Source organism: Camelina sativa, chromosome 16 (assembly GCF_030686135.1).
Source record: "Camelina sativa cultivar CO46 ecotype springtype chromosome 16, ASM3068613v1".
NCBI lineage: Eukaryota > Viridiplantae > Streptophyta > Magnoliopsida > Brassicales > Brassicaceae > Camelina > Camelina sativa.
In genome coordinates this window covers 21071244-21098717 of record NC_141895.1, presented here as the reverse complement: position 1 = coordinate 21098717, position 27474 = coordinate 21071244, and the positions used below count along the sequence as shown (strand labels likewise).

Below are 27474 nucleotides of genomic sequence, written 5' to 3'. Positions count from 1 at the left end.
AAAAATATTTTTTTCCTGACATCAATGGTACTTCTTTTGTGTGTGTAAAACCAAACATCTTGTAAAGGAAACTAAAAAATGTCTCAAAAAAAAAAACAAAAAAAAAAAAATATCTCAATAAATATTAGTAGTGTTTTTGTCTCCTAACTTGTAAAACATTAATATCATCTATCCCTCATACCTGTTTTATTGTCAAATTTTGACATAACTTCACTTATTTTGTTAGGAGAATGTGCACGTGCAAGTTGCAACCTATCTCTCTCCTTCCATATTTCCTTATTGCTTGTATCGCTTTAATAATCAAACTAGATTAAGACCGTGCTAGAGCACGAATCATATATAACCAGCAAATAGATTTTTATGATTTGCAGTATATTTTTATACCCTTTAATACCTTGTTTAAGGTTGTAGTTTATCAATAAAATCTTTGGAAATTAAATTTGTAATTTAAAGATCTTTGGAAACGAACATAATATAGGACTAAAATCTTCCGAAAATACAGTTTGAAATATCCATGATTTTATTTGTTACAAAAAATCTATATATCAATTATTAATTTGGAATATTTAGGTGTAACCATTTGCTCCATGATTTTATTTGTTACCAAAAATATATCAATTATCAATTTGGAATATTTAAGTTTAACCGTTTGCTATATGGATTAATGTATAACCTATCTATAACCTATTTGTAACTATTTATTAAAAGTATAAAGTCTACAAAAACTATGTTGTGTATTCCGTTTTATTAAAAAGAGATTCCCAAAACAAGGGAAGTGAATTTTGATGAGTGTGTTACAAGTACTTGGATATGTGTATTTACTTTGGTTTTGATCCATAAAGTTTCTACTGTCTGATGCCTTCATAAGTATATACGTAAACATAATATCCAAAACAGAAAACTATCATGATTTTTCTAATGTTTCAACATGTTTAGTCAATCAATATTTACTTTTTGGAGGAAGACATGTTTATCTAAATGCACAAGGTACATTTTAATAGAAATTACAAAATAATTATTTATAAAACAATTATATATATATATATATATATATTAAAAACATAAATAGTAATCTTCATAATACTATCATATTAAAATTCATAAGTATTTCATCATTTGAGCGAAAATATGTACTCAACACATGGAACATCTTATTTTGTGTTGTTATGATGTATTTCATATTTAGTAAACTAACTGGATTGAAATCGTGTTACACTCTAATTTGCTTGTTTAAAATTTAAGAAAAAGTTTCTTTTATAAAAAAAATAAAAATTTGATAAAAACGTGTCACGGTGCAAGTTTGAAAATATTTTTATTCAATGCTCAACAGTTATCCGACCTATATATCAATGTTTATTTATATATTTTTCTTTTCTTTTATAATGTATTAATGTTCATTCAGTGATGATGCATTTTTCCAATGTATTCCTTGTGCGAAATATAATTATGTCAACTAAAATATTTTGGTAAAATTTCTATATCCAAATAATGACAAAGAATATTTGTTACTAATCAAAATGATTGGAAAAACAAATAAAAATCAGTTCATTCTATCACTCTAGTATTTATGAATCATATTCGTGTGTTGTGTAGTTAAAGGATCACAAAACAAACATACCCTGCTCATTTTCTACTCATTATAGAAAAAACATCTTGATATCTACATTATTTCGTCGAATACGACATGACTAGAGGTTATGATATTTGTTGTTAGAAGATATAAACATATGTATCCTCATTTTCGAATCCATAATATATGAGATAAATGCAAGAAAATGAAACTTTTGAAACTATGAACCTATTGATTTTGAAAAAAAACATATTTGGTAATTTCATTCGCGACAAAATATCTAGATATCTTCAATACTAAATTAATATTCAAAGAGAAAGTATAAACCCAAAAAGTTGAGATTTTTACCATATAAAAATTTCAAATTATTAATCTTCTTAATCATTTCGTTTATAATTACATATATATGCGATACAAAGTTTATAATAACGCATAAGTTATATCTAATACCAAGTTATTTTCTGTCATTAAATATGTATGATCTTACATATTCAAAATAAACATGCTTAAATCAAACTAATATTTTTGAATTAACTTTTCATATCCAAATTGAGATTTCATCCAACAATTTTTACACTATTTTAAGAAACAAATATATAGTGTAACTCGTGGCATATGATATGGAGCGGTAATTAATGGCAGAAAAATAACAAAATGACAAAATATATTAATTTAATAAAACATTATATTGACTTGATTCATTAACTATAACTTTGACAAAAAATATTTTTGAAAATGAAGACATGACAAAAATTCATTAAACCACTATAAATATTTTCCATCGTTTCTTGCCGCTTTCTTAGATAATCATTATCTTTTGTAATTTGTTGTTGTGATCAATGCTGACACAAAAACCGTTCTGTTTTCCCCAGTATACGAACAAATAGACCACATATATTTGTTTCTTGTACTTAAAATATGCACTCCTATATAAAATAATATGTTTTAATTAAACACTAAAATGTAGAAACTTTGGAAAATAATATTAAGAGATACTTTAATAATCATATGTATGACTAATACTCTAAATAAAACTAACATTTACAAAATATAGGATTAAAATAATACATTTTGTATTGAAAACATAAATTCATAAAAATATTAAAATAATACTAAAAATCTCTTATTTTGAAACAGAGAGAAAATATTTTATATTTATTTATTTGTAACTCATTTTCTCTATTTATTGCAGATTTTGCTCCTTTCATTTTTCAGGAGACAAACGAACATACTTTATTTTCTGCATTTGAAACTTTTTTGTCTTCTTCGTTTATTTTTTCTACCCACTGTCTCCCGTAAACTCGTAAATTTATTCTTCCCATTGCTTCCTCTCTTATCCTCAGTTTTTTTGAAGTTCACTACTGTTCGATGAAATCGCTCTAACAATCCAATTTCCAAAATTCTCAAAACAACGGATGTCAATTTTGATAAGTGTGTTACAAGTACTTGGATATATGTGTATTTACTTTGGTTTGATCCATAAGTTTTCTAGTGTCTGATGCTGCAGTGATGCATCCATAAGTATATAGGTAAACATAATAATCAAATCAGAAAATTATCATGATCTTTCTAATGTTTCTACATGTTAAGTTAATAATTATTTAATTGTTGGAGGAAGACATGCTTAAATATACTTTAAACACACAAGCCACATTTGAATAGAAATTACAGAATAATTTTTTATGAAGCAATTTAAAAAAATAATATTAAAAACAGAAAAAAGTAATCTTCAGAATACCAAAATAAAATCCAAAGAATTATGACTATAGTATATTTGTTACTAATTAAAATGATTAGAAAAACAAATAAAATTCAGTTCATTTTATCACTCTAGTATTTATGAATCATATTCTTGTGTTGTGAGGTTGAAGGATCACAAAACACACATACCTAGTCATTTTCTACTCATTCTAAAAAAATGACATATGGATATCTACTTAATTTCATCGAATATGACATAACTTGAGATTATGATATTTGTTGTTGTGAGATATAGACATATGTATCATCATTGTTGAGTCTAATATATATATATATATATATATATATATATATATATATTTATATGAGAAAAGGCAAGAAAATAAAACTTTTGAAACCATGAAACTATTGATTCTGAAAAAACATATTTGATAATTCAGTTCATGACAAAATATCTAGATATCTTCATTATTAAGTTGTAAATTTAAAGAAAAAGCATAAAACCAAAAAGTCGATATTTTTTACCATATAAAAAAGTTGAAACTTTTACAAATTTAAAGTTATTGATCTTCTTAATCATTTCATTTATAATTAGATATATATAGAAAATATGCAATACAATGTTTATAATAACACCTAAATTAAATCTAATACCAAGTAAATTTCTGTCACCAAATATGTATGATCTTAAATATTCACAATAAATATTGTATGCTTAATCAACCTAATATTTTTGAATTAAATTTTTATATCAAAATTAAGGTTTTATCCAACAGTTTCTTCACAATTTTAATAAACAAACTAGATTATGACCCGCGATACACCTCATGACAAGTTTTTTCTTTAATTTTTTTTGTTAATGTACTATTTTAATACTAATTTTGCTAATATAATATTTTGTTAATTTTTTTGATTTAATATATAAACCGCGGTATACCACACAATAATTTTTCTTTACTACAATCTTAATTAAATCAGTTTGATTTGACATATTTTATATTGGTGTTGTTAAAACATTAAAATGAAGATTTAACCCGTATTGAAATATCATATTACTGGTAGTTTATTTTTTAGTATTATTAATTCAATCCTGTAATGTCATATAACCTGTCATGTAATATAACTTGTTTGTGTAATTTTAAAAATTTAATATGTTTAAAAATATTTATAGTTTTAAACTTTTTATTAAGTTTAGATATATTAGTTACAAATTATAAACTTCTTAAAATTTTATAACTTACTATATACAGTAAATTTACTATATATGTATGTTGAACACACACTTTTTATATTAACTGAGTAACTTATGTTTGTTTAAAAAAATTCAAATCACAATATATGCAGGATAAATACACCTTTTTATTAAATTTATGTATTATATGATGATTCACTACATTTAAATTTTAAAATCAAAAAGGGATGATCGGAGAATTTTTTTTTAAAATCTGGAATAAATCTTTTAAATATCTATATTAATTATAGAATATTATATATATAGATATTTAAAATAATTTAATTGTGTTTGGTTATAAGGATAGTAGAGAAAGTTAGCTAAACTTGTTTGGATATTAATATATGTATTAAATAGTATTAAATGTAAAAACTGTTCAAAAAATATTTTTTGAGCAAAAACTGCTGCAAAAATACTAGTATAGACATATAGTGCGACTGAAGGGTGACTGATGGCATAAAATATGGCGTTGTAATAATTTATTCTAGCGGTAATTATAACATTATAACGACTTGATTCATTAACTATAATTTTGATGACAAATATTTTTAAAAATGAAGAAATAAGAAACTAAAATATATATTTTTAAAATCCAAAAAATATTAAACTGTTATAAATATTTTTCGTGGTTTCTCGCCGCTTTATTAGATAATCATTCTTATCTTTTTTTTATTTTGTTGTTGTGATCAATGGTGATATAAAACTGTTTTGTTTTACCCCCGCTATACCAACAAATGGACCATATCTATTAAATTTTTTGTATTTAAAATATATAGTCCTATATAAAATAGTTAAACACATAGAAAACTTTGAAAAATAATACTAGTATTATTGCAGCTTCTGTGAAAAATAGTTAAACACATATCTATTATTTATTTATAACTCTTTTTCTCTATTTATTGCAGCTTTTGCTCCTTTCATTTTCAGGACACAGACGAACAGATTTTATTTTCTGCATTTTGAACATTTTTTTTTGTCTACCTCTGTGCCCATTAGCTTTCCATGGCTTCCTCTCTCATCCTCAGTTTCACTACTGTTTGATCAAATCTCCTAAAAATCGAAAAAAAAAAAGGAAACACTTTCCAATGGCCGACAAAACCGAATCAGATGATTTCACTTCCCATAAACACCCAACTCTTCCTCAAGTCATAGACGAACTAAAAGAGCTCTGGGCTATGGTTTTACCAATCACAGCTATGAACTGTCTAGTCTACGTACGCGCCGTCGTGTCTGTTCTTTTCCTCGGACGGCTCGGTAGTCTCGAGCTAGCCGGAGGAGCTCTCTCAATCGGGTTCACCAACATCACAGGATACTCTGTCCTCGTAGGACTCGCCTCGGGTCTCGAGCCAGTGTGTAGCCAAGCCTACGGAAGCAAAAACTGGGATCTCCTCACGCTCTCTCTTCACCGTATGGTCGTGATTCTCTTAGTCGCCTCTGTGCCCATTAGCCTCCTCTGGATCAACCTCGGACCCATCATGCTCTTTATGGGTCAAGACCCTGAGATAACCGCTACAGCTGCTGAGTACTGTCTCTACGCTCTCCCTGACCTTTTGACCAATACTCTACTTCAGCCGTTACGGGTTTACTTAAGGTCGCAACGTGTGACAAAACCGATGATGTGGTGCACGTTAGCAGCTGTGGCGTTCCATGTTCCTTTGAACTATTGGCTAGTGATGGTGAAGCTATGGGGTGTTCCTGGTGTGGCGATTGCGTCCGTTGTGACGAATTTGATTATGGTTGGTCTTTTGGTTGGATATGTTTGGATGAGTGGAAAGTTGCATAAAAGAGTGAATGAGGGTGGTGGCTCTATTACGGCGGTGGCTCAGTCTTCATCTGTGATGGAGTTGGTTGGAGGGTTGGGACCATTGATGAGAGTGGCGGTTCCAAGTTGTTTGGGGATATGTTTGGAGTGGTGGTGGTATGAGATTGTCACTGTGCTTGGTGGTTACTTGGATAATCCTAAGCTTGCGGTGGCTGCGACTGGGATCTTGATTCAGACTACGAGTCTTATGTATACCGTTCCTATGGCTTTAGCTGGTTGTGTCTCTGCTCGGGTACGCGTCTTTACTCTTTTTTTTTTTATAGTCAAAATTAGAGTCAAATAAACTATTGACTAAGTTGATTAAGTGGTCAAGAGTTGAGTCAAAATAATGATTGACTATGTTGATTAAGTGGTCCATATTGACCAAGTAGAGAGTATATAATTGATATGAGTTTGCAAATTGGTTTTCAAATAGTATAAGATGAAACGTTTGAAGCAATAACAATTTTATTCGTTTTTTTAAAAAAAATTATAAAATTGTGGTAGCTTTGATTAAAGAGAAAAGTACAAAAGTCTTGGAAGTTGGAAATAAGAAATCATTTTATTAGTGAGACAAGAAAAAGTTTTGGAAGATAGATTTGATTTTGATTGTAATAGGGATGCATAAACTTTTCTGTTTTTTTTTTTTTTGATTTCCAAGGACCTTATTAATGGTTTAGAAAGCTACATATTTGTTTCCTAGTAAAGTTCTTAGAAGGAAGGCTCTCTGTTTTCTAGCTGTTTTTTGTTTTGTTTTGGGTAACTTCTTAAAGTTTTTTTTTCACAAAAAAAGAAAAATTAAGTGGATAAAAAACGTGGAATGTGATGAAAAAATATTACATCAACTTCCATTAATAGGTCACCTCGTGGTATGTGATTGGACGTTAACATACCTAAAAAATATAAAAAAAAGTGGTTGAAAAGAGAGTAGTCAAGTGTGGTCTTGTATTATTATTGCCAATCTCATGACCACTCTTCAACCTCATAGAAACCACTTGTTCTTTTCTGTTTCCTTCACATGTGACAGAAGTTAGGCTTCTTTAACTTTCTTTAAAGATTTGGTTTCATTAATTTTGTCAGGTTGGGAATGAGCTAGGTGCAGGTAGACCGTATAAGGCAAGGCTAGCAGCGAACGTGGCTCTAGCTTGTGCATTTGTAATAGGAGCATTGAATGTTGTTTGGACCGTGGTACTTGATGGAACCCGGGTCATGACCGTACCGCGGTGAGAACCGGTACATTGGTACCATCGTCTAGCAGCTCGCGTAGGAGCATAAAAGTCGGTCCAGAACATCAACGCGGCATCAACCAGTCCCCAAGGATCATCTAGGAGGAGCAAGACAACGTCATCTAATGAGCAATACAAGGCCAAGCTCCAACCTTACACCAATGGCTCATGGCTAGCATCACCAATGAAGAGCCTTGGGTGTGACCAGCTTTGGGAAGCTTGATTTGTGTGTCTTCACCATCACGCTAGCGTGAAGACACCCCTAAGTTATTAGAAGGAGCTGTACTCTTTTTCCTACTTCGGGTTTGTCCCAATGGGTTTACCGAAGGGGTTTTAACGAGGCAGCGAGCTCTAGTGCATCTCCACTTCGTTCCCGCTTGGCTCATGACTTGGAAACTTTCATTAACAAGATTATGGGCCAAGGAAGTGAAGATCCTATCAGCCACGTCCCACCAATGACGTGGCAACCCTATCTCCTTCCTTCCTTTCCTTTATTTTCTTTGAACTCTCTTATGACCGTTGGATGGTCTTTGTTCCCTTTTTGCTTTTGCTTTTACTTTATGGCCAAGTGTATGGTTCAGATCATGGCCGCGCGTCTAGGGTTTTAGTGTCCCCTTATGGAAGCTTGCCTATATAAAGGCCTAAACCCTCATTGTAAAAAAAAAAAAAAAAAAAAAAAAAAAAAAAAAAAGAAAGACTGGAATATAGAAATTATTGGCCCAAAGATTGGATCTTTGTTCATTCCTCTCTCCCGCTCAAGTCCGGGACTTGGCTCTAGAGAAACCCTAGAAGGTTCAAGAACCGGGTTCATGACCTTCTAGTCCGACCGTATCACGGGCCGAGCCATCTCCCGTGTGTCGTCGACTCAATCCACCGTCCATTCATCCCCATCTATCCGAGAGACAAACGAGTCGAGCATCTCCTCGCGAATCTCTCTCCGTCCGTTCTTGTCGTTCCTTGGTCCCGTTTCCTTCCGTACATCGCTCCATCCGCGGCGTCCATCCGTACGCAGCGTCTGTTCCCATCCGCGCTCCATCCGCTCACTCGTCCATCCGACGCGTCCGTACGTCCGTTTATCCGCCGCGTCCGACCATCCGTCCGTACGTCCGTACGCAGCATCCGTTTCCATCCGTTTCCTAACTAGAGCCGAACGAGTCGAGTATCTCCTTGTGACGCTCTAGTCCATCCGCGTTCCATCCGCTCACTCGTCCGTACGTCCATTTATCCGCCGCGTCCGACCATCCGTCCGTACGTCCGCTGTTCCGCGTCCATTCGCGTCCATTCTCGTCCCTAACCGAACCGCTTCTCCGGTCCGCTCCGCTGTATCCTCCGTCCGTACGTCCGTGAACCACGTCCGTAGTCCGGGGTCACATCAGTTTGGTATCAGAGCCAAGTTCCTCACAAGGTCGTATCTTTCCTTCCTTTACGTCCTTGTACGGTCAAGTTGAGTCTTGTTTAGAGTCTAGTCCGTTTGTATAGAGTTTGTTCTTGCTAGGTGTTTAGTGTTCTTGAGCTGTTCTTCGTTTGGGTAGTCTAGATCCATAAAGTTGTGTTCTTTTGTTTGGTCTTTGTTAGTGGTGGCCTAAAAACCACGTGTAGCGTCTAGAGTCCCAGCGCGTGTGGTCCTTCTTTTGTTTTGAACTTAGATTGTCTTGTTGTGCTTTTGCTTTTGCTTTTGCTTTACCTTTTTCTATCATTAGCTGTCCAAGGTCTGTCTATTTGTGTCGATCCCAACAAACAGAGAATCCACGCGTTCATCTTTGTGTAGGGTCTCCTCGAACGGCCACGCGTCACAGATCGTCCATACCGCGACCATCGCCCGTACCGCGACCGCCGTCCGTACCGCAACCACCGTCCGTACCACGACCGCCGTCCGTACCGCAACCGCCGTCCGTACCGCAACCGCCGTCCGTACCGCGACCGCCGTCCGTACCGCGACCACCGCCCCTACCAGTCGTCCGTACCATTTGTCCGTACCGCCGTCCGACCACCATTGGCCGTCCGTATCGTTGATCGTACGTAGTTCCAAGTCTGCGATCGATAGCCAATGCTTGATTCGACATTGATCAAGTATGGAGCACGAAGATCGTTATTCCGATGATGAACCATGGTACCAAGAACACCATGGTAGTGAACCGGAACTGGAGGCTACCGAGGACGAACCATGGTACGATGAACACCATGGTACTAACCCGGAACAAGAGGCCACCGAAGGCGAGTCATGGTACGACAAACACCGTGGTACAAATCCGGAACCAGAGACTTCTGAGGACGAACCATGGTACGAAAGGGACTATGATGAAGGGCATGGAACACAGGACCACCATTGGCCATCCGCTACACAAGCCATACCTTATCGCGAGTCATGGCCAAAAGGTGACGAAGACTCCGAAGGCGAATGTTTGGGTCCTTACTATGCGCCACCGCGGTATCACCGAGAGCTGCAGAAGGAGTACCCGAGACGTACCCGCAAAGTTCCGACCTGGTCACCGTGCGGATCATCCAGCAAGTCAAGGGCGTACCGTACGCGAACACAAGATCTTCCGAGCTGGTCATCCCGCGCATCACCGGCCAACAAGTCCAGTCGCGGCCGAGCTAAAACCAAGCCAAGCATTGTTGGACCTTGGGCTAAGTCAAGGGAACAAGCCCCAAGGACGCTGGTGTATTCTCCCGGAGCAACAAGTTTCATGGACGAGTTGATCTCTATCCAATCTCAACTCCAATACCTTGGAGAAATGTTGGGCCAAGTAGAGACATCTTACACCCATGGAGAATCATCGCGGAACCAACACTCGGCCCTTGTGTCTCCACCAACGCCAAATCCGCGACCAAGTTCTAATCCGGACCGTGATGAGACACATCGGAGACGACATGATCCGACCGTCCAATGCCGTGAGCTGCCCACACGGTACGAGGAACCAGCCCAAGGAGAAGTCCGTCCCCAGATCATACCCAGGCCGGAAATGACAAGGACGCAACCGGACCATGAACCGGACAATAAAGAAGATGTCAACGGCCCAGGAGGAATCATAGAGAAGCCAGCCGAGCCGCCGGATCACCAAGCGCATATACTCGGTGGTACAAGCCCAGGCAATCAAGCGAACAGTGGTCGACTCCTTACCGCTCCTGATCGAGACCAAGCCGACCTTCGACTGCCATGCTCGGAGCAGGCCATGGTACGTGAATCTTCATCCAGGACGTGTAACGAACCACTAGGCGACGCCAAAGAAGATTCTGACCGTGTGATCAGTTCCCTATCCGGTGCTCACTCGGCAATGGGGAGTTTCAAGCTAAAGGAGTCACCAAAGATGGCCATTGATGGATTTTTGCACTCGGTAATGTTCATGACTACTTCAGGTAGTATGCTCCAGCTGGGAGTTGCCAATACCGTGCCACCCTTCTCCATCCAGAGCGCCGAGGCCGTCACCGCACAAGGACCTACGGCCAATCATCTTTGCCACTTCTGTGCGGACCAAACCTTTGTGTGGCATCCAGGAGAGTCCCCACAAGCAACCAAGGTTCATGATGGGATAGGAGCGACCAATACTGCTGGCCTTACCGGGGAAGTCTTATCCTTTTCTCTTAAGGCCTTACTTTTTCCTTTTGATCCCGGTAAAATTAGACCTTGGTTGAACTTTTGATGCTGCTGATTTGGTTTCCTTTTTGATCCAGGTTTTGGACAGAGTTTTGAGGTCAAAACCTTTTCAAGAGGGAGGGAATGATGGAACCCGGGTCATGACCGTACCGCGGTGAGAACCGGTACATTGGTACCATCGTCTAGCAGCTCGCGTAGGAGCATAAAAGTCGGTCCAGAACATCAACGCGGCATCAACCAGTCCCCAAGGATCATCTAGGAGGAGCAAGACAACGTCATCTAATGAGCAATACAAGGCCAAGCTCCAACCTTACACCAATGGCTCATGGCTAGCATCACCAATGAAGAGCCTTGGGTGTGACCAGCTTTGGGAAGCTTGATTTGTGTGTCTTCACCATCACGCTAGCGTGAAGACACCCCTAAGTTATTAGAAGGAGCTGTACTCTTTTTCCTACTTCGGGTTTGTCCCAATGGGTTTACCGAAGGGGTTTTAACGAGGCAGCGAGCTCTAGTGCATCTCCACTTCGTTCCCGCTTGGCTCATGACTTGGAAACTTTCATTAACAAGATTATGGGCCAAGGAAGTGAAGATCCTATCAGCCACGTCCCACCAATGACGTGGCAACCCTATCTCCTTCCTTCCTTTCCTTTATTTTCTTTGAACTCTCTTATGACCGTTGGATGGTCTTTGTTCCCTTTTTGCTTTTGCTTTTACTTTATGGCCAAGTGTATGGTTCAGATCATGGCCGCGCGTCTAGGGTTTTAGTGTCCCCTTATGGAAGCTTGCCTATATAAAGGCCTAAACCCTCATTGTAAAAAAAAAAAAAAAAAAAAAAAAAAAAAAGAAAGACTGGAATATAGAAATTATTGGCCCAAAGATTGGATCTTTGTTCATTCCTCTCTCCCGCTCAAGTCCGGGACTTGGCTCTAGAGAAACCCTAGAAGGTTCAAGAACCGGGTTCATGACCTTCTAGTCCGACCGTATCACGGGCCGAGCCATCTCCCGTGTGTCGTCGACTCAATCCACCGTCCATTCATCCCCATCTATCCGAGAGACAAACGAGTCGAGCATCTCCTCGCGAATCTCTCTCCGTCCGTTCTTGTCGTTCCTTGGTCCCGTTTCCTTCCGTACATCGCTCCATCCGCGGCGTCCATCCGTACGCAGCGTCTGTTCCCATCCGCGCTCCATCCGCTCACTCGTCCATCCGACGCGTCCGTACGTCCGTTTATCCGCCGCGTCCGACCATCCGTCCGTACGTCCGTACGCAGCATCCGTTTCCATCCGTTTCCTAACTAGAGCCGAACGAGTCGAGTATCTCCTTGTGACGCTCTAGTCCATCCGCGTTCCATCCGCTCACTCGTCCGTACGTCCATTTATCCGCCGCGTCCGACCATCCGTCCGTACGTCCGCTGTTCCGCGTCCATTCGCGTCCATTCTCGTCCCTAACCGAACCGCTTCTCCGGTCCGCTCCGCTGTATCCTCCGTCTGTACGTCCGTGAACCACGTCCGTAGTCCGGGGTCACATCAGTTGGGCTGGGCTATTCACTGGCTACGAGCCACTCAAGGTGTTGGTCCTTCTGTGATGCCAATTGTGGGGCTATGCGAGCTAGGGAACTGCCCGCAAACCACAGGTTGCGGGATTCTTAGAGGGACAGGTCGTCCTGCGGTTGGGGCACACGTTAATCTAGGGTCGTTTTATTTTGTGGGGACGCCTGTGGCTGTTGGACTAGCATTTTGGTTGAAAATTGGGTTTAGTGGATTGTGGTTTGGGTTGCTTTCGGCTCAAGCGGCTTGCGCGGTTTCGATACTGTATGCAGTTTTGGCGAGGACGGATTGGGAAGGGGAAGCGGTGAAAGCAATGAGTCTAACGAGTTTGGAGATGGGGAAAGTTGGGAATGATGAAGAGTCGTCGTTGTTGTTGTTGGATGATCGTAATGGGAATGATGAGAAGTTGGGTAGTGTTTTGTAATACATTTGGAGATTAACTGTGGGGTCAAAATTCAGAAACTTGTTCTGTGGGGGTGGTATTTTGGTTTTTTTCATTAGTGATGATGAGTGGTTGACTCGTTTGATTTTAATGTTTTGTTTCTGTCCGTTTCGGTTGTTTTTTAGTGAGTTTTCTAATTGAAATCTTGGAAGCTAAATCATTATTAGAAGTTGAAAGTAAAATTAATAATTTGTTAAACATACAAAAAAACAAATATCAGACAAGGCTTTTTTGCTAGAAATGGTGAAAAAAGGGAATATAGTAAAAGCTTGCAAGAAACTTTTTTGTCCATATTAAGCGAAACACCATTAAACGCATGCCTATGGCCCCTATACACTCCTTTATTCCCTCTTTACGTGTGATTGTTTTCTATAACCAGTATTTCAAATATATTTTATTGAACTTTTTGTCTTTGAAAATTGTATTTGTGTGTAAATAGTGTTTTATGGTTAGGCCAGAAAACGATGATGAGGAATGGGTACAAATACATTTATTGTACTTTTCTAAATTGCAATGATACAAAACCCTACACATGCACAGGTGTTTTGTTTCCCTAAAAACTTTGGGACATGCCATTGCTAAAAGTATCCCATACAAAGGACTCTTTTCTTTTGTCGGGCACTTCAAGTCTTGAACTATGGAATTAGAAGAATCGTGTCACACCAATCCGATTCATACCTTATCATCCTGTTTACATATCCAATTCTTGTAGTAAACCAAGTGACAAAGAAAAGTCGAAAATTGAAGAATTGGGATGATTCTTACTTTGATGGTATCAGACACCCACAAAAATAAGTGAGATATATAAAATATTGGGAATGCAAAATGTTTTTTGGTTTTTCTATTGAAAAAAAAATGCAAAATGTTGATGAAAGGAATGGAGTAAATGAGAGAGTAACAAGAGTGGGGACTTCATTAAAAGCAATGTCTCAAAGGGACACGCTTGATGGCATGTAGGACTTCTTGATGATGACGAGACATCTGAGATTTTGTTACTCCGTATTTTAAATGTACCTTTCGATAGAGTTTATATTTTTGCACATTCTTGTGCTTATCAAGTTATCAGTATATGCCAAAGAAATTAAAACCAAACAGTAAGAAGATTCAAAAATTAATGAGAGAGGATCAAAGAATGTGAAAGCCTTTGAAAAGAAAGAGAGGGATCATGTGAATCCAACACATCTTAATTTACTCTCACTCTCTATATATCTTATCTTAATTCATGATTCACCTCTTAATCACATTTTTCTTCCTTTCAAAAACACTTTCTACATACGACAACTTGAACTATAAACTAAAGACCTTCAAATTTTGTTCGGAATGAAATCGTTATCTTTATTCGCGATTCTTCTTCTCCATCTCTGTGTTAGTAGTTATAGTTTCCAACGGGATCTCTTCAACTGTGAGTATTATTTTGGCTATTTATTACATGATTCATGTTTAGAGACAATGAACTTATTATATTATCTTGGTTGGTTCTTTTATTTGTTGTAGATGTGGCGAGCGGATCAAGCATACCTGATTGTTCGAACGCATGTGGTCCATGTAAACCATGCAAGCTCGTTGTGATCATTTCCAAGTGCTCAGCCTCCGAGGCTTGCCCTCTCGTCTACAAGTGCTTGTGCAAAGGCAAATACTATCACGTGCCTTCCCTCACCTAAAAGCCTTCCTCACCTCACGTGACCACTTTTTTCCCTCATTACGTTTTCAATGATCGATCTCTTGTTTCCAAAGTTTATTGACTGTCACCTTAGCGTGTGGTTGATTTGTAATACCAAAATTGAATAAACGGCCAGGGAAAATATTATATTATTGGTTTGCAAACCCAATACAAAAACAAAAAAAGCTTAGTTGATGAACAAACTAATATACTATTCCTAAGAGAAGAGTCAGGTCTGAATTTAAAGCTCTGTCTCGATTTCGTTGAAGTTCCAGTCTCTGACAAGGTCTCTTCTCACTGCACGGCTTCGTACTAAGCGTGGTGAGGCTCCTTCACCAGCTTGGAAATTGGGTTGTGGGGTTACCTTCGAGGATGATGCAGGGAAAGTGTTTGATCTAGCAGCTTGAACAAGTGAGTTCCTTGTGAGGCAGCTCGCAATCACAGAGCATCTACCCTCGTTGTCTGAGCTAGAAACAGAGTAGCTTCTAAATGAGTGGGATGGGCTCTCTACACTATGGCACACGAGGCACGCAAAACTCATTTTTTTACCTGCCTCGGTAAGTATCTCCTATACGGGGTTTGACTCACAAACACAATTGCTCTTTAAAATTCCTGCGTTTAGACATAAATCCAAAGGTTACAGAAACATAGGAATGGAACATAAGATAAAAGTCTGCTGCGAGTGATCTCTCACATTTCTGTTGAACAGGTTACTTAAAAAAAGGACCCTTCATTGTGAAATAAAAAGAACAAGAACTAAAGCTAACCATTCACCAAAAGTCAATTCCTTTACTCACGAAATCTAAGCAAAATCTGACCCCGTTTCAAACAGCACTCTTGGCTGATACTGCATCAAATAAGACCATGACAATATCTTATTGAGGATGATGTTCTACTAGCATCTATATTAATAGATAAAGAGGACAAGACAAAAAGCTCATTACTTTCTCCCCGACGAAGAATGTCCCTGAACACTAGCTACTAAGAAGTGGCAGCTCCCAGACCATCAATGAAAAGTGTACATAACCAGGCTCATGAGTTCAACATCTATAGACAAAGGCTTTTATAGTCTAAAGACTCCATTTTCAGCAGCAAAAGGAGGCCAATGAGAATTGAAATTCTTCGAATCAGAATTCAAGCGAATACACTATGATACCCCAGAAAAAAACCCCATCTCTAGCTTAGCCTAGAACAAGCTCTATGCCTATCTTACTCATCACTACTAGGGCTCAGCGTCCGAACTACAAATTCAAACCTAGATACACCAAATTCAGCTAAAATGCATCAAATTGGTGAACAAATTTGTGCGAAACACGGAAAGATCCGATAAGAATTCAATTCCAATTGCGCGCTAGAGAGATAGAGAAAGAGTTGAGATCTGGAGAAGCAAAACTTACCTCTTGGGTGATTCTCCAATTGATTATGGTATCCGGAGAAGTGACGATGATTACTTTAATTTCGAATTCGAGGTATTCTCCATCGTCATCATCACGAGGATCCAGAAACCAAAGCCTCGATTTGGGGGTTTATTTAGCTATGTTTACAGCCCGTGTCCGACACGCGCCGCCACATCAAGCAAGATTTCCCGCGTGTGACGATGACTCGGACTTGTTAGTATGTTCCGCCATTTATTTAACCGCTTCCAATTTCTGAGAAACTTGGTTTAGTCTAAACCATTCAATTCTTCTTCGGTTATTGTACAATTCAAACCGGTTCATAATCTTTTAAATACAATCTTGCATCATCAGCAAATTCACTTGCTTCCTTTAAATCAGTATTTCCACAACAGAAGTAAGAAAAATAAACCTATCACATCTGGAAATTTACAGAAATTGTAAAGTCTTAAACAAGAGTTGATATTAGAGGAAACACTAGAAAGATTTTATCCACTCCGGTTTCTTCATGAATCACATTACGAAAATGATACAGTTGTGCATAGTACATGCCCTTTGTTCCTCTTTACCCCTTTGTAAGCAGGAGACCATTCAGTTGTAGATCAAAGGATAGACAAGAGAAGAGAGATCTATTAGATTTTATAACAGGTAGCGCTCACTCGGATTTGCTTGTTGAAATTGCGTACCTTTAGGAACTCGTTCCAGCATTCGTCCCTCCAGTTAGATCTTCTAATTCATCAACAATCGCGGTGTAGCAAAAGAAGTATTGGTCCTTCGATAAAGAGTGCGCGATAAAAAACGTCAGAACACTAATATGGTGACATAATAAATGGTAGCTAAAACTTGTAACCCCCAAAGATTTACCATGGTTTGAACCATCCCAATGCGTTGACTGCGGAATGTTGCCACAGTTTTAGCAAGATCCAACGCAGACATATCGCCAGCAAGAATCCTCTGGATTGTGTTATGTATCGCACAGTATGTTCCAGTTCTTCCTATACCTGCGCTGATAAATTAAAAAAACAATTCTCTCAGGAAACGTTGAACATCACTTGCATACAGACACACTCATTGACATGCATCGTACCTGCAGTGCACAATGATTGGGCCAGCACTAGGCGGTACTTGATATAGTCGTTTTAGAATTTCACGGACAGCCACAGTATCCTTGGGAACTCCATGATCCGGCCACTCTGGATACTGAATATGCAGAACGGACATGGGCTGATCCTCCGTCTGAAACACAATATCATAATGTGAAACATGCTAAAGCCTTGAAAGGAGAACTTGATCCAAGAGAAATAAACAGAAGCAAACTGATACAAGATTCTTACCTCCTTGTATTTAACCTCAAGGTTCCGTAACATCAGTGAAGTGTCAGTAGTCTTTATCCACTTTGTCATAACAGATATGTTGCCAAATTCTCTAGGTCCATCTGCGGCTTGAAAATAGTCCCCGCATTTAACAGTCTGTGTAACAAGACAGATAAGTTCGCATGAAAAGACAAACTAGATAAGTTTGTTTATTAATCAACATCAGCCAGACAGTTATCTATCGTCATCACTGTAAACGAAACAGTCAAAGCTTACTGAACAAATAATGAATTAATGTTTGATTGAACAAGAGGAAACTACGGTTGAGTAGACCATCAAAACCAAATGCTCACAACAAATACACCAATATTACTATCCGTCTCCTTGGATGTTATCATCTAAAAAAAATATAGTAATAGATGCCTTGATGATCAGATCCTATGTCACTGAATATCCTAACTTAATTCCAAGCGTGAATCTATCTATTACCAAGTGAGGGTTGGTGACACTCTAGCATTACAGATAGGTTCATAGATTGACCTCCAAGGGGAAGTAACACCGACCAAAGATCAAGGAGAAGATAACATTATCATCCTTACAAACTATCTTAATTTAAGAATGAATTCATCGGCCATCAAACAAATAAGATAGTGGCATTTCCTGTTTCGTCAAGCAACACAACACCAAATAAAAAAGACTCATACACACAACCTTTAAGTTAATGAAAGCAGAGGTACCTTATAATTGTCAACCAATCGAGTGAGCATAACAATGATTGGGCAATGATGCTGAATTACCATCTCCCAGAAGTCTTCCATCGTGTGTGGTAGAGGACCTTGCGTAGCTATGAACTGAGAAATACTCTCAGAATCTGAGGTCTACATAACAGAACTCATTGTAGAAGATACCTTGGAAAAATCAATAACCAGAAAGCTACAAAGAACACACAAACAAGTAAATAGACTAAGAAGAAGTGTACCTTAATTAAGCTAGCATTCACATATCCTTCTGCAGACGATCTATAATCTTTACATGGATTCAGAACAATCCTGTTATTGTCAACTAAATCCAAAAAGCCAATCCGATTAAAACTGTACACTACTTAGCAGGCATATCCGCAAATAAAAGGAAAAAGGAACATTTACATGGAACAACATCTCTGTATCTGTTCTTCTCAATATTGACATTGTTCATAGCTAGTGTACAGCTTAGCAGCATCTCCGTTGGCCTCAACCTATTAGCCTGCGTTGCGTTCGAGTAGAGAGTCTATTAATACATACGTAACTGTAAAGAAGAGACTAGAGAGAGGATGGATCTGTAACCTGTAGATTGGCAAATTCATGAGCGATCGAGTCGGGATTTTCGATTTTTTCCCGGAAAACGCCGAGAGCTTGGCGGCAGTAGTTGAGCTGATCGGGAGATAGAGAGAGTATCGAAGGAGGAGAATCAGCGGATGAGAAATTGAAACGATTCGAGCCGGTGGAAAGAGTCTTCCCTGTCGCCATGACTGATCGACGTTGGGATCTAGTAGCGCGACGGCACGAACTGAAGTTGCCCGTCGTGTGAGGCGGAGTGAGAGAATCGGAACTTTTTTTTTTTCTGATCAATTTGAAGTTTTCTAATTGGCTTGGGCTCTTTCTCTCTCTTTCTTTCCTCTCTCTATACAGATAAAAAAAGAAATGGTTTGAAACTTTGAATATTAATTAGTGGGATTACTAAGTTGCTTTTTTTATTTGATGCACTATCTTTGACTGTTGATTACTTATACGGAAAAATGTTATTAAAATGAGGAATTTTAGGTAAGATCATTAAAAACATGAATTTTCATTGACTTACTATTTTAATTATCATATTTTTGTTGACCACTACGAAAAGAACATGTCGTTAAATCTCTAAACAGAGTAATTAGCCAGCATTAAAAGATCGTTAATCCGCTTAACGGAAGTGCAAAACGACATTGTTTGAACCCAAAAAAACCCGATAAAAAAATTCCCAAATTGAAACTCCAATCCCTAATTTTCTCTTTCGAAATCCCTAATTCACGATTTTTCCCCAATCGATTTCTCAATCCCAAATGCCGAAAGTTAGAAACAAAGGTGTGATATCGTTTGTTGGAGCTCCACCAGAAGACGAATCACTGAGTTTAATTGAGGCTCCTCGAGTTGAAGATGGAGTTCGAGCTCCACCGGAAGACCCAGCAGTTTCTAATGTCAGAGATGGAGGTGGTGAACCGACTGTATCTGAATTTGTTGTTGGAGATAAAGGAAAGAGAGGTAGAGGTGGAGCTTCACGTCGGCGTGGAAAACGTAAAAAAAGAAGTGATGAAGATGACGAAGTGGAGGCTCCAGTTGAGCACGACAGTGAAGATGACTGTGCGGTGTATAGAGATGAGGATTGCAATGATGTTGATGATGCAGTTGGTGGTGGAAATGACGAAGCTAATGTCGAAGAACCGGCTCTCGAAGAAGTTGCTAACTTAAACATCGAAGATGATTTCCCAGAGATGGTTAGAACAGAGGAAGGTGGTTCCGATTCCGATAGTGGAGATGATATATGGGACGATGACAAGCTACCGGATCCTTTGTCGTCGGACGACAAAAATGAGATCAAAGAAGAAGACAAAGATGAGGCAGCTCCTAAAGATTGGTCTGATCCAGAGTCTTTGCTAGCGGTGGAGAAAACATACAACTCTCCCGAAGAATTCAAGCTTGTCGTGTTGATGTACTCGTTGAAGACAAGGTATGATATTAAACTCTATCGGTCCAATGCTTTCTTGGTTGGTGCAAAGTGTTGCTACGTTGATGAGGATGGTGTTCCGTGTCCTTGGAGAGTGTATTGCTCATATGAGAAGAGGAAGCATAAGATGCAAATTAGAGTTTATGTGAATGAGCATATATGTGTTAGGTTAGGGTATTCAAAGATGTTGAAAAGGTCTTCTATAGCTTTCTTGTTTGACGAAAGGCTTAAGTAAATCCGAAGCTTACAATATACGAGATGGCTGCTGAGATTAAGAGAGAGTATAACTTAGAAGTAACTCCAAATAAGTGTGCAAAGGCGAAGACCAAGGTGATGAGTGCAAGAAAGGCTAGTCATGAATCACACTTTGCAAGAATATGGGATTAGCAAGCAGAGGTATTGAATAAGAACCTTGGCTCAGAATTTGAGATTGAGATAGTTCCAAGGCCAGTGGTTGGAAACAAACATAGTTTTTTTCGGTTGTATATCTGTTTTAAAGCTCAAAAGGATACATGGAGAAAAACTTGTAGACCTATCATTTGAATAGATGGAGCTTTTTTAAAATGGGATATAAAAGGGCATGTTCTAGCTGCAGTTGGAAGGGATGGGGACAATAGGATTGTCCCTCTTGCTTGGACAGTTGTAGAAATAGAAAATGATGATAACTGGAACTGGTTCTTGAGACATCTCTCTGCAAGTTTGGGTATGGTTACAATGACACCTCTAGCTCTAATTTCGGTAAGTATGAGACTTTAATTTTTTTTTGTGGGTTTCATTTTGAGACTTGATTGACTGATACAAGACTTACACTTTGTTAAATTTGTTTTTGTTTGCAGGGTTTAGTTAAAGCGATCAGTAACATCCTTCCACACTTGAATTAGGAACCACAAAGACAAGGATCACAAGCTCATCAAGTACCACAAGTATCTCAACCTCAAGAAGAGTCTCAATCTCATCAAGTACCACAAGGATCACAAACTCATCAAGTACCACAAGAGTCTCAATCACATCAAGTACCACAAAGATCAATAGCACATGTTTCACACTCATCAAGAGCACACGTCTTAAGAGCACACATATCAAAAGCACATGTGCAAGGACCACAACCACAAGGATTACAACCACAAGGATCACACGGAGAAGGATCACAAGGAGAAAGATCACAAAGACAAGGACCACCATGATAAAGATCACAACCACAAGGATCACAAGGATCACAACCACAAGTATCACAAGGGCAAGGACTTGGTAGATTTGCATCATGGTTTGAGTGTTCCAACTAGTTTTTGGTTTTGTTGTCTCGGATTTGTTTTGTTGCATCAACTAGTTTTTTTGTTTTGTTCTAGGACCAGAGTAGAAACTATCTATGTTGTCTCAGATTTGTTTTATTTTGTTGAATTGGGTTTGTTATGTTTTGTTGTATCAAGTTTTTTGGTTTGTTGTCAAAACAAGTTCTATTTATCAATGCCCAAAACAAGAAAGTCTTTCATTGCCAAACTCGATACAAAGTCACATTACCACAAACACAAAACACATTACAAAAGATTCTAGTAACCAAGAACTAATTTCTGGTTTTTGGTTTTAAGAATAAAGATCACAATGGCAATGACACTAAAACAAAGACACACCAAGCAAAATGAGCTCATCAACTTCCATTTCTTATTGTCTCTTTTGATCAACATTCCATCTTCCTTCAGTTCTTAGATCCGAGCCTTCAAGTCTACAACCTATTCGTATACACCTTCTTCAACCCATTTGAATAAATGGTCCTGAAAAACAAAAACTTGAATCAAAACTCGAAAACACACTAATTCAAAACAATTCTAATACATACATCTCTTCTGTTTGGACAGCGAAAGAAAGGTCTTCATGGGTTTGCTTGCGTGTTTGATGTGTAGAGAACAACATCTAAACCACAATGACACTTCGAGGGAACCCCATGGCATCCGCGGTCTCTATTTTCACCACCCGATTGCCCAGAACTACAACTCATATCTGTTGGATAAGAAGGAGATAAGAGTTTTTGATTGGAGATAAGAACTGAGAAATCGATTGGTGAAAAAGAGAATTATGGATTAGGGTTTTCGATTGGGGAAAATGAGAAAATTAGGGATTGGATTTTCTATTTGAGGTATTTTTATCGGGTTTGCTCTGGTTCAAACGGTGTCGTTTTTCACCTCCGTTAAGCGGATTAACGATCTCTTAACGCCGCCTAATTGCTCTGTTTTGGGATTTAACGACATGATCTTTTCGTCGTGGTCAACAAAAATATAGTGATTAAAATGGTAAGTCAACAGAAGTTCATGTTTTGAATGACCTTACCTAAAGTTCGTAATTAAAATGACCATAATTTGAAAGTTTGTGATTTTAATGACATTTTTCCCATTACTTATATGACAATTTCCTTCTTTTTTTTCTTCTAATTATTATAGTTAATGACCATAATCTAAATTATCTATTTTAAATATTTTTTCCTTTATTTCTATCTAATTATTAAAGTTGATGACCAGAATGTAAAGTAATCTATTTTTAATATATGTTTATATATAATTTTAGCAAAGCTTTTAAGCAAAGTAACCAATAAACTTGTATATATTTTTTACTAAAGCTATCATAAATTCTGAAAAAGTTTTAAAATATAATTATATATAGATAATTTAATCAATTATTTAAAATGGGCAACCTCAGTGGATAAAACTATAGTGGGCCTAAAAAACCCAAATGAAAGCCCATAAAAATGATAAAAACTGTAGACTACTGAGTAACAAACACGAGTGGAACGAACAACACAGTCTCCAACAACAATGTCTTTGGAAACGCCATTGATGAGCCAAAACCCTCTTTAAACCCTTTCTTCTCACCCAAAACCCTAAAAAAATCCATCAAATCGCCGATGAAATCCATTTTCCGCACCATTTCTAGTCGCCGTCAAGCCGGCCACCGAACCTTCGCCGATACGACGGCGGAAGATGTCTACAAATTCGTGAGAGACAGAGGTCTCGACCACGCGGTTGAAAGAGAGAAGAATCTCAGGCCACTTCTCAGCCTCAAAGACCTAATCAGATCGGAGCCTGCGAAATCAGTCCCGATCTCAGTTATCACCACTCAGAAAGATTCACTTCGAGTTCCTCTCCGTCCGATCGAGTTCATACGAAGCTTCCCTTCCGTTTTCCAAGAGTCTCTCCCCGGAGGAATTGGTATTCACCCTCACATCAGCCTCACGCCGGAGATTCTAAACCTCGACGCCGATGAACAGTTGGTTTACGGAAGTGAGACTTACAAACAAGGTTTAGCTGATAGGCTTTTGAAACTGTTGATGATCAATAGGATTAACAAAATTCCATTGGAGCTTCTTGATTTGTTGAAATGGGATTTAGGTTTGCCTCAGGATTACGTTCAAACTATGGTACCTGAGTTCCCTGATTATTTTAGAGTTATCAAATCTAAGTTACGAGGATGTAGTGGTGAGCTAGAACTTGTTTGTTGGAGCAATGACCATGCTGTATCTTTGTTGGAGAAGAAAGCTAGAACGGTAGGGAAAGGAGAGTACACGAAAGGATCTGCGATTGCTTTTCCGATGAAGTTTTCTAATGGTTTTGTGGTTGATAAGAAGATGAAGAAATGGATTGATGATTGGCAGAAGCTGCCGTATATCTCTCCTTATGAGAATGCTCTTCATCTGTCGGCGACTAGCGATGAGTCTGACAAGTGGGCGGCTGCTGTTTTGCACGAAATCATGAACCTTTTTGTGTCCAAGAAGGCTGAGAAAGATGCTATTTTGCATCTCGGTGAGTTTATGGGATTGAGATCAAGGTTTAAGAGAGTTTTACATAACCATCCCGGTGTCTTTTACTTGTCGAGTAAGCTTAGGACTCATACTGTGGTTCTCAGAGATGGTTACAAGAGAGGGATGTTGATAGAGAGCAATGAACTGGTGACTAGCAGGAACCGTTACATGAAACTCATGAATACGGTTAAGAAAAATAACAAGGCAGTTTCTTCTTCCAGCAGCAAGAGAGAAGACAAGGGGAAAGTGGAAGGGGAAGTTTGTGACACTGATGCAAAGGCTGGGAATGATGACATTTCTGGTTCTGATGTTGAGGATGATCGTAAAGGAGAATTTGTTGATGATGATAGCGAAGATGATGAAGTGGATCAAAACCAGAGTTTGAACCGTGGTCGTAGAAATTCAAGTCCAAGAGCAGGTAGGAGGAGTTTTGGGAACTCAGGTTCAAGAGATAAGCCACAATCCAGGCGGAACAAGATCGGCTTAAAGACCGAGAAGAAGAGGAGTCGGATGTATTAAAGACTTTAAATCCATGTTTACTGGTGGCTGCATTTTCAGCTGGTTTGTTTATTCTCCTGTGTAGTAATCTCACTCTATAGTTTGTTCTTTTCATTCTTACTTCTCAGGGGAAACAAGAGTTTTTTAAGAGTGAGTTATATTCCACGGTTATGCTTAGACTTTCAATCTGACTTTTCCAAGTGATATGGCAGACTCATGATATCAAGTAGTTGAATTACTTGTGTGGGATACTAGCAGGACTGAATCTCATTCATTAACAATATCAAAGTAATGTGTAACACTTCTCAATCTCATTGGAACTAGAAGGATTGTAAAATGAAGAACAAATTCCAAATAAAGACTACACTTTATAAATAAACTGCCGTATACATATCAAATTTAGACATTGTTATTTTTGACAAAAATTTCCCGCACAAGGCATATTAATAAAGAAGAACACAGCAATGAACACAGATAGATAGCTACACATGTCTGGATAGTATGTGTAAGTATTCTTCTCACTTGCCTATGCAACTTTGTTTTGGAACTCAGATGTCTCATAGACTCGCGCAGTGTTGTCGACAGAGACCGAAACAATGTAATCCGTGTTGGTCGAGACTGAGATGGCCTGGACAGCATCTTGGTGACCATGGTAAGTATGGATGCAGTTGCCTAATAAGCTGTCCCAAATGCTCACTGTACCATCGGCGCAGCCAGTAGCTAAATATTTGGAGGATCCTATCCAAGTCAGGGATGTCACACCTTCCTGTAGTCAACGAAAAAGAGAGGATTTGTTTTAGTTTCAATCTCTGTTTTGATTCTATCTCAGAGAAACTACCAGGTTCATACCGCGTGTTCGCAGATGAATCTGGGAGTGGAATGCTGCAGATCCCAGATTACAAGCTTTTTGTCCATTCCACCTGTTGCAGCCAAAGGGATGGTTGCGGAGCTTGGTGAAAACTTCGCACATTCAACTGAATCCGTGTGAGAAGTCAAAGAGCTCACAACCTGTTGGTTAGATTACTCGTAAGTTAGTTAATATGTCAAATAGATATGAGAAGCACCCATTTAATCCAAGAAAATGGTGGATCAAAGATGGTGTAAATAGAAAGTTTTCAAGAAATAACAGGTCTTAGTAGCACTTGCTAATTGAAATGATATATATCATAAACCAATCGTGTGAAAAGATCGGTAAGAGCAATAAACTAAAGTACAAACCTTCCCGGTGACTATATTCACAATGTGAACTGAGCCGTCTTTTGAGCCACTAATAGCGAGACTTGAGTTCGAGTTAACATCTAAGCATGTCAACCCTTCTGTATGATACGGATGACCTACAAAAAAAATCAGAGGTTAGCGTTTCACACCAGTCATAAAAAGGTAAAATTTACTCTCACTTGTACAGTATTAACATGTAAAAACCAAAAGAGCGCTTGCCTTTAACGACATGAATGCTTTCGCAAGTTTTTGGGTTCCATACAATCAAACTTGCATCATCAGAGCCAGTGCAAATTAGTTTACCTACAGTATCCACACACAGGCAAACAATACAATGAAAACAGGTAGACTCAACAAAACAATCCGTACAGCAAATTATTAGGTAGAAGCTTATGTTTGATACCATCAGGGGTAAAGTCACCGCAAGTGACATTTAGATTATGTCCGGAAAACATATTAAGATAAGCTCCTTTATCAGCATTCCACATCCATAGAGAACAATCTTCTGATCCAGCCAACACAACGTGTCCTCTCGGATGCCATCTCACCCACTGAAACAAAAAACCACACAGTAAGTACTAGATTTGAACTCAGAATTCGATAATACAAAACCTTACTGTGTCAAGCACAAGTTTTGATACCTCGATTCCACCACCGGGACCGTCCAAAACACATTTCAAATCCCCTGAAGAAGCATCAAAGATCTGAACAACACCATCTAATCCACCAGAAGCAAGTAACTGTCCATCATAGCTAAAAGCTAAACAAGAGACAGAGTCCTTGTGACCAAGAAGCTCAGCAGCCCAATCTCCATTACCAATTTTCCAGAGAAAGCCTTTATCATCTCCACCTCCAGTTGCAACAAGCGTAGCATCTGTTGGACTACATGTCAATGCATAAAGCTCACCTGTAAAAGAAAAAGAAAAAAAATTTCTTAGTTTCATGAAAATTACAAAACAATTTTGAGAGGTAACAGAGTAATAAAAACGTTACCTTTGTGACCAGTGAATGTGTGAACAGAGTCATCGTTCTCATCTGCATCAATACATAAGAACTAAGAACCAATAAAAATATATAATCATATGAGATATTGAGGAAAAACACAATTTTTTTACCAAATTGTTCACCATCATCGTCCATATCATCATTATCATCTGCCTCGGGAAGATCTGAATCGACAATAGAAGAGTCACACACATACACTTATGTACATAAATACAATAAAAGAAGAACACGATTGAAGAATTAAAAAAAAAAAAAGATACCTTGTTCGTCGACATCGTATTCACGGAGAACATCGGATTCACCAAGGAAAACATCTCCTTCATCCTCTTCTTCTTCCCCTCCTGAATGATTCATATCTGTATTATTACTCATCCTCTTTTTCTTCTTCTTCTCTCTCACTACAGATATTTTTCACAGCCACCACGAAGAATCAATGAAGACGGCAGGGATGGAGCCTGGAGGGTAGTGACGTGTCACGACGATGTAACGCGACGACACAAAGTACAAAACCCTTCTTTTTTTTTTTCCCAACAAAAACCCTTTTATCAAACGACGTCGATGTGTTAAACGACGTCGTTATACATCTCGGGTCGTTGTTTTTTTTTCTTTTGCACATTGTTCTTTAACCAAATCAACAAATGCTATAGATTATAGAATTTTTTTCTTCTAAGCACAAAATCAAGAAATGCTAGATACATTTTCATGAATCATTATAATAAAAACGAATCTTACGGGTAAAAAACTACTACCTA

General features: G+C 38.3%; 6 protein-coding genes and 1 long non-coding RNA gene across 9 annotated transcripts; 3 read left to right on the top strand and 4 right to left on the bottom strand.

Annotated features, from left to right (window-relative positions):
• The first annotated feature begins 5316 nt into the window (after positions 1–5316).
• LOC104751028 (protein DETOXIFICATION 54) lies at positions 5317–13268 on the top strand. Its single transcript, XM_087490070.1, has 3 exons — positions 5317–6556; positions 7384–7509; positions 12653–13268. The coding sequence occupies exons 1-3, from the start codon at positions 5588–5590 to the stop codon at positions 13091–13093; spliced, it is 1536 nt and encodes a 511-aa protein (XP_087346196.1). The 5' UTR covers positions 5317–5587; the 3' UTR covers positions 13094–13268.
• Positions 13269–14414: 1146 nt separating this feature from the next.
• On the top strand, positions 14415–14772 carry LOC109129648 (EPIDERMAL PATTERNING FACTOR-like protein 7). Its single transcript, XM_019238165.2, has 2 exons — positions 14415–14513; positions 14606–14772. Exons 1-2 carry the CDS (start codon positions 14432–14434, stop codon positions 14770–14772), a joined length of 249 nt encoding a protein of 82 aa, XP_019093710.2. The 5' UTR covers positions 14415–14431.
• A 119-nt stretch (positions 14773–14891) lies between these two features.
• LOC104751027 (uncharacterized) lies at positions 14892–16307 on the bottom strand. Of its 3 annotated transcripts, none has more exons than XM_019237430.2 (3): positions 16169–16306; positions 15539–15618; positions 14892–15383 (listed from the first exon to the last, which is right to left on the bottom strand). In XM_019237430.2, the coding sequence occupies exon 3, from the start codon at positions 15310–15312 to the stop codon at positions 15013–15015; it is 300 nt and encodes a 99-aa protein (XP_019092975.1). In that variant the 5' UTR covers positions 15313–15383; positions 15539–15618; positions 16169–16306; the 3' UTR covers positions 14892–15012. The 3 variants fall into 3 exon arrangements, with proteins under 3 accessions (XP_019092975.1, XP_010471202.1, XP_087346195.1); XM_010472900.3 differs by having other exon boundaries at positions 15716–16271; XM_087490069.1 differs by lacking the exon at positions 15539–15618 and having other exon boundaries at positions 16169–16307.
• Positions 16308–16512: 205 nt separating this feature from the next.
• Positions 16513–19206, bottom strand: LOC104751026 (protein-tyrosine-phosphatase PTP1). Its single transcript, XM_010472897.3, has 9 exons — positions 18801–19206; positions 18624–18720; positions 18458–18540; positions 18216–18356; positions 17500–17634; positions 17253–17401; positions 17030–17171; positions 16852–16937; positions 16513–16736 (listed from the first exon to the last, which is right to left on the bottom strand). The coding sequence occupies exons 1-8, from the start codon at positions 18981–18983 to the stop codon at positions 16854–16856; spliced, it is 1014 nt and encodes a 337-aa protein (XP_010471199.1). The 5' UTR covers positions 18984–19206; the 3' UTR covers positions 16513–16736; positions 16852–16853.
• A 2473-nt stretch (positions 19207–21679) lies between these two features.
• Positions 21680–22243, bottom strand: LOC147925799 (uncharacterized). The gene is made up of 2 exons (XR_015585461.1): positions 22049–22243; positions 21680–21983 (listed from the first exon to the last, which is right to left on the bottom strand). It is a non-coding gene; the product is annotated as an uncharacterized LOC147925799 (long non-coding RNA).
• Positions 22244–22983: 740 nt separating this feature from the next.
• On the top strand, positions 22984–24685 carry LOC104751025 (protein WHAT'S THIS FACTOR 9, mitochondrial-like). Its single transcript, XM_010472896.3, has one exon. It carries the CDS (start codon positions 23108–23110, stop codon positions 24518–24520), a length of 1413 nt encoding a protein of 470 aa, XP_010471198.1. The 5' UTR covers positions 22984–23107; the 3' UTR covers positions 24521–24685.
• A 162-nt stretch (positions 24686–24847) lies between these two features.
• Positions 24848–27465, bottom strand: LOC104712758 (uncharacterized). Its single transcript, XM_010472892.3, has 9 exons — positions 26983–27465; positions 26833–26886; positions 26711–26752; positions 26359–26624; positions 26121–26268; positions 25937–26020; positions 25718–25833; positions 25349–25507; positions 24848–25265 (listed from the first exon to the last, which is right to left on the bottom strand). Exons 1-9 carry the CDS (start codon positions 27092–27094, stop codon positions 25026–25028), a joined length of 1221 nt encoding a protein of 406 aa, XP_010471194.1. The 5' UTR covers positions 27095–27465; the 3' UTR covers positions 24848–25025.
• Between the last annotated feature and the right edge of the window lie 9 nt (positions 27466–27474).

Excerpts from the sequence above, each read along its gene's own strand:
- LOC104751028 (XM_087490070.1), top strand. The coding sequence starts at position 5,588 with ATGGCCGACAAAACCGAATCAGATGATTTCACTTCCCATAAACACCCA. Across the intron at positions 6,557-7,383 it reads CTGGTTGTGTCTCTGCTCGG|GTTGGGAATGAGCTAGGTGC; the intron begins GTACGCGTCTTT and ends TAATTTTGTCAG. Across the intron at positions 7,510-12,652 it reads TGGTACTTGATGGAACCCGG|TTGGGCTGGGCTATTCACTG; the intron begins GTCATGACCGTA and ends GGGTCACATCAG.
- LOC109129648 (XM_019238165.2), top strand. The coding sequence starts at position 14,432 with ATGAAATCGTTATCTTTATTCGCGATTCTTCTTCTCCATCTCTGTGTT. Across the intron at positions 14,514-14,605 it reads CCAACGGGATCTCTTCAACT|ATGTGGCGAGCGGATCAAGC; the intron begins GTGAGTATTATT and ends TATTTGTTGTAG.
- LOC104751027 (XM_087490069.1), bottom strand. The coding sequence starts at position 15,312 with ATGAGTTTTGCGTGCCTCGTGTGCCATAGTGTAGAGAGCCCATCCCAC.
- LOC104751026 (XM_010472897.3), bottom strand. The coding sequence starts at position 18,983 with ATGGCGACAGGGAAGACTCTTTCCACCGGCTCGAATCGTTTCAATTTC. Across the intron at positions 18,357-18,457 it reads TGAATGCTAGCTTAATTAAG|ACCTCAGATTCTGAGAGTAT; the intron begins GTACACTTCTTC and ends TCTGTTATGTAG. Across the intron at positions 17,635-18,215 it reads GATTGGTTGACAATTATAAG|ACTGTTAAATGCGGGGACTA; the intron begins GTACCTCTGCTT and ends CTTGTTACACAG.
- LOC104751025 (XM_010472896.3), top strand. The coding sequence starts at position 23,108 with ATGAAATCCATTTTCCGCACCATTTCTAGTCGCCGTCAAGCCGGCCAC.
- LOC104712758 (XM_010472892.3), bottom strand. The coding sequence starts at position 27,094 with ATGAGTAATAATACAGATATGAATCATTCAGGAGGGGAAGAAGAAGAG. Across the intron at positions 26,021-26,120 it reads CGGTGACTTTACCCCTGATG|GTAAACTAATTTGCACTGGC; the intron begins GTATCAAACATA and ends TGGATACTGTAG. Across the intron at positions 25,834-25,936 it reads AAGCATTCATGTCGTTAAAG|GTCATCCGTATCATACAGAA; the intron begins GCAAGCGCTCTT and ends TTTTTTTTGTAG.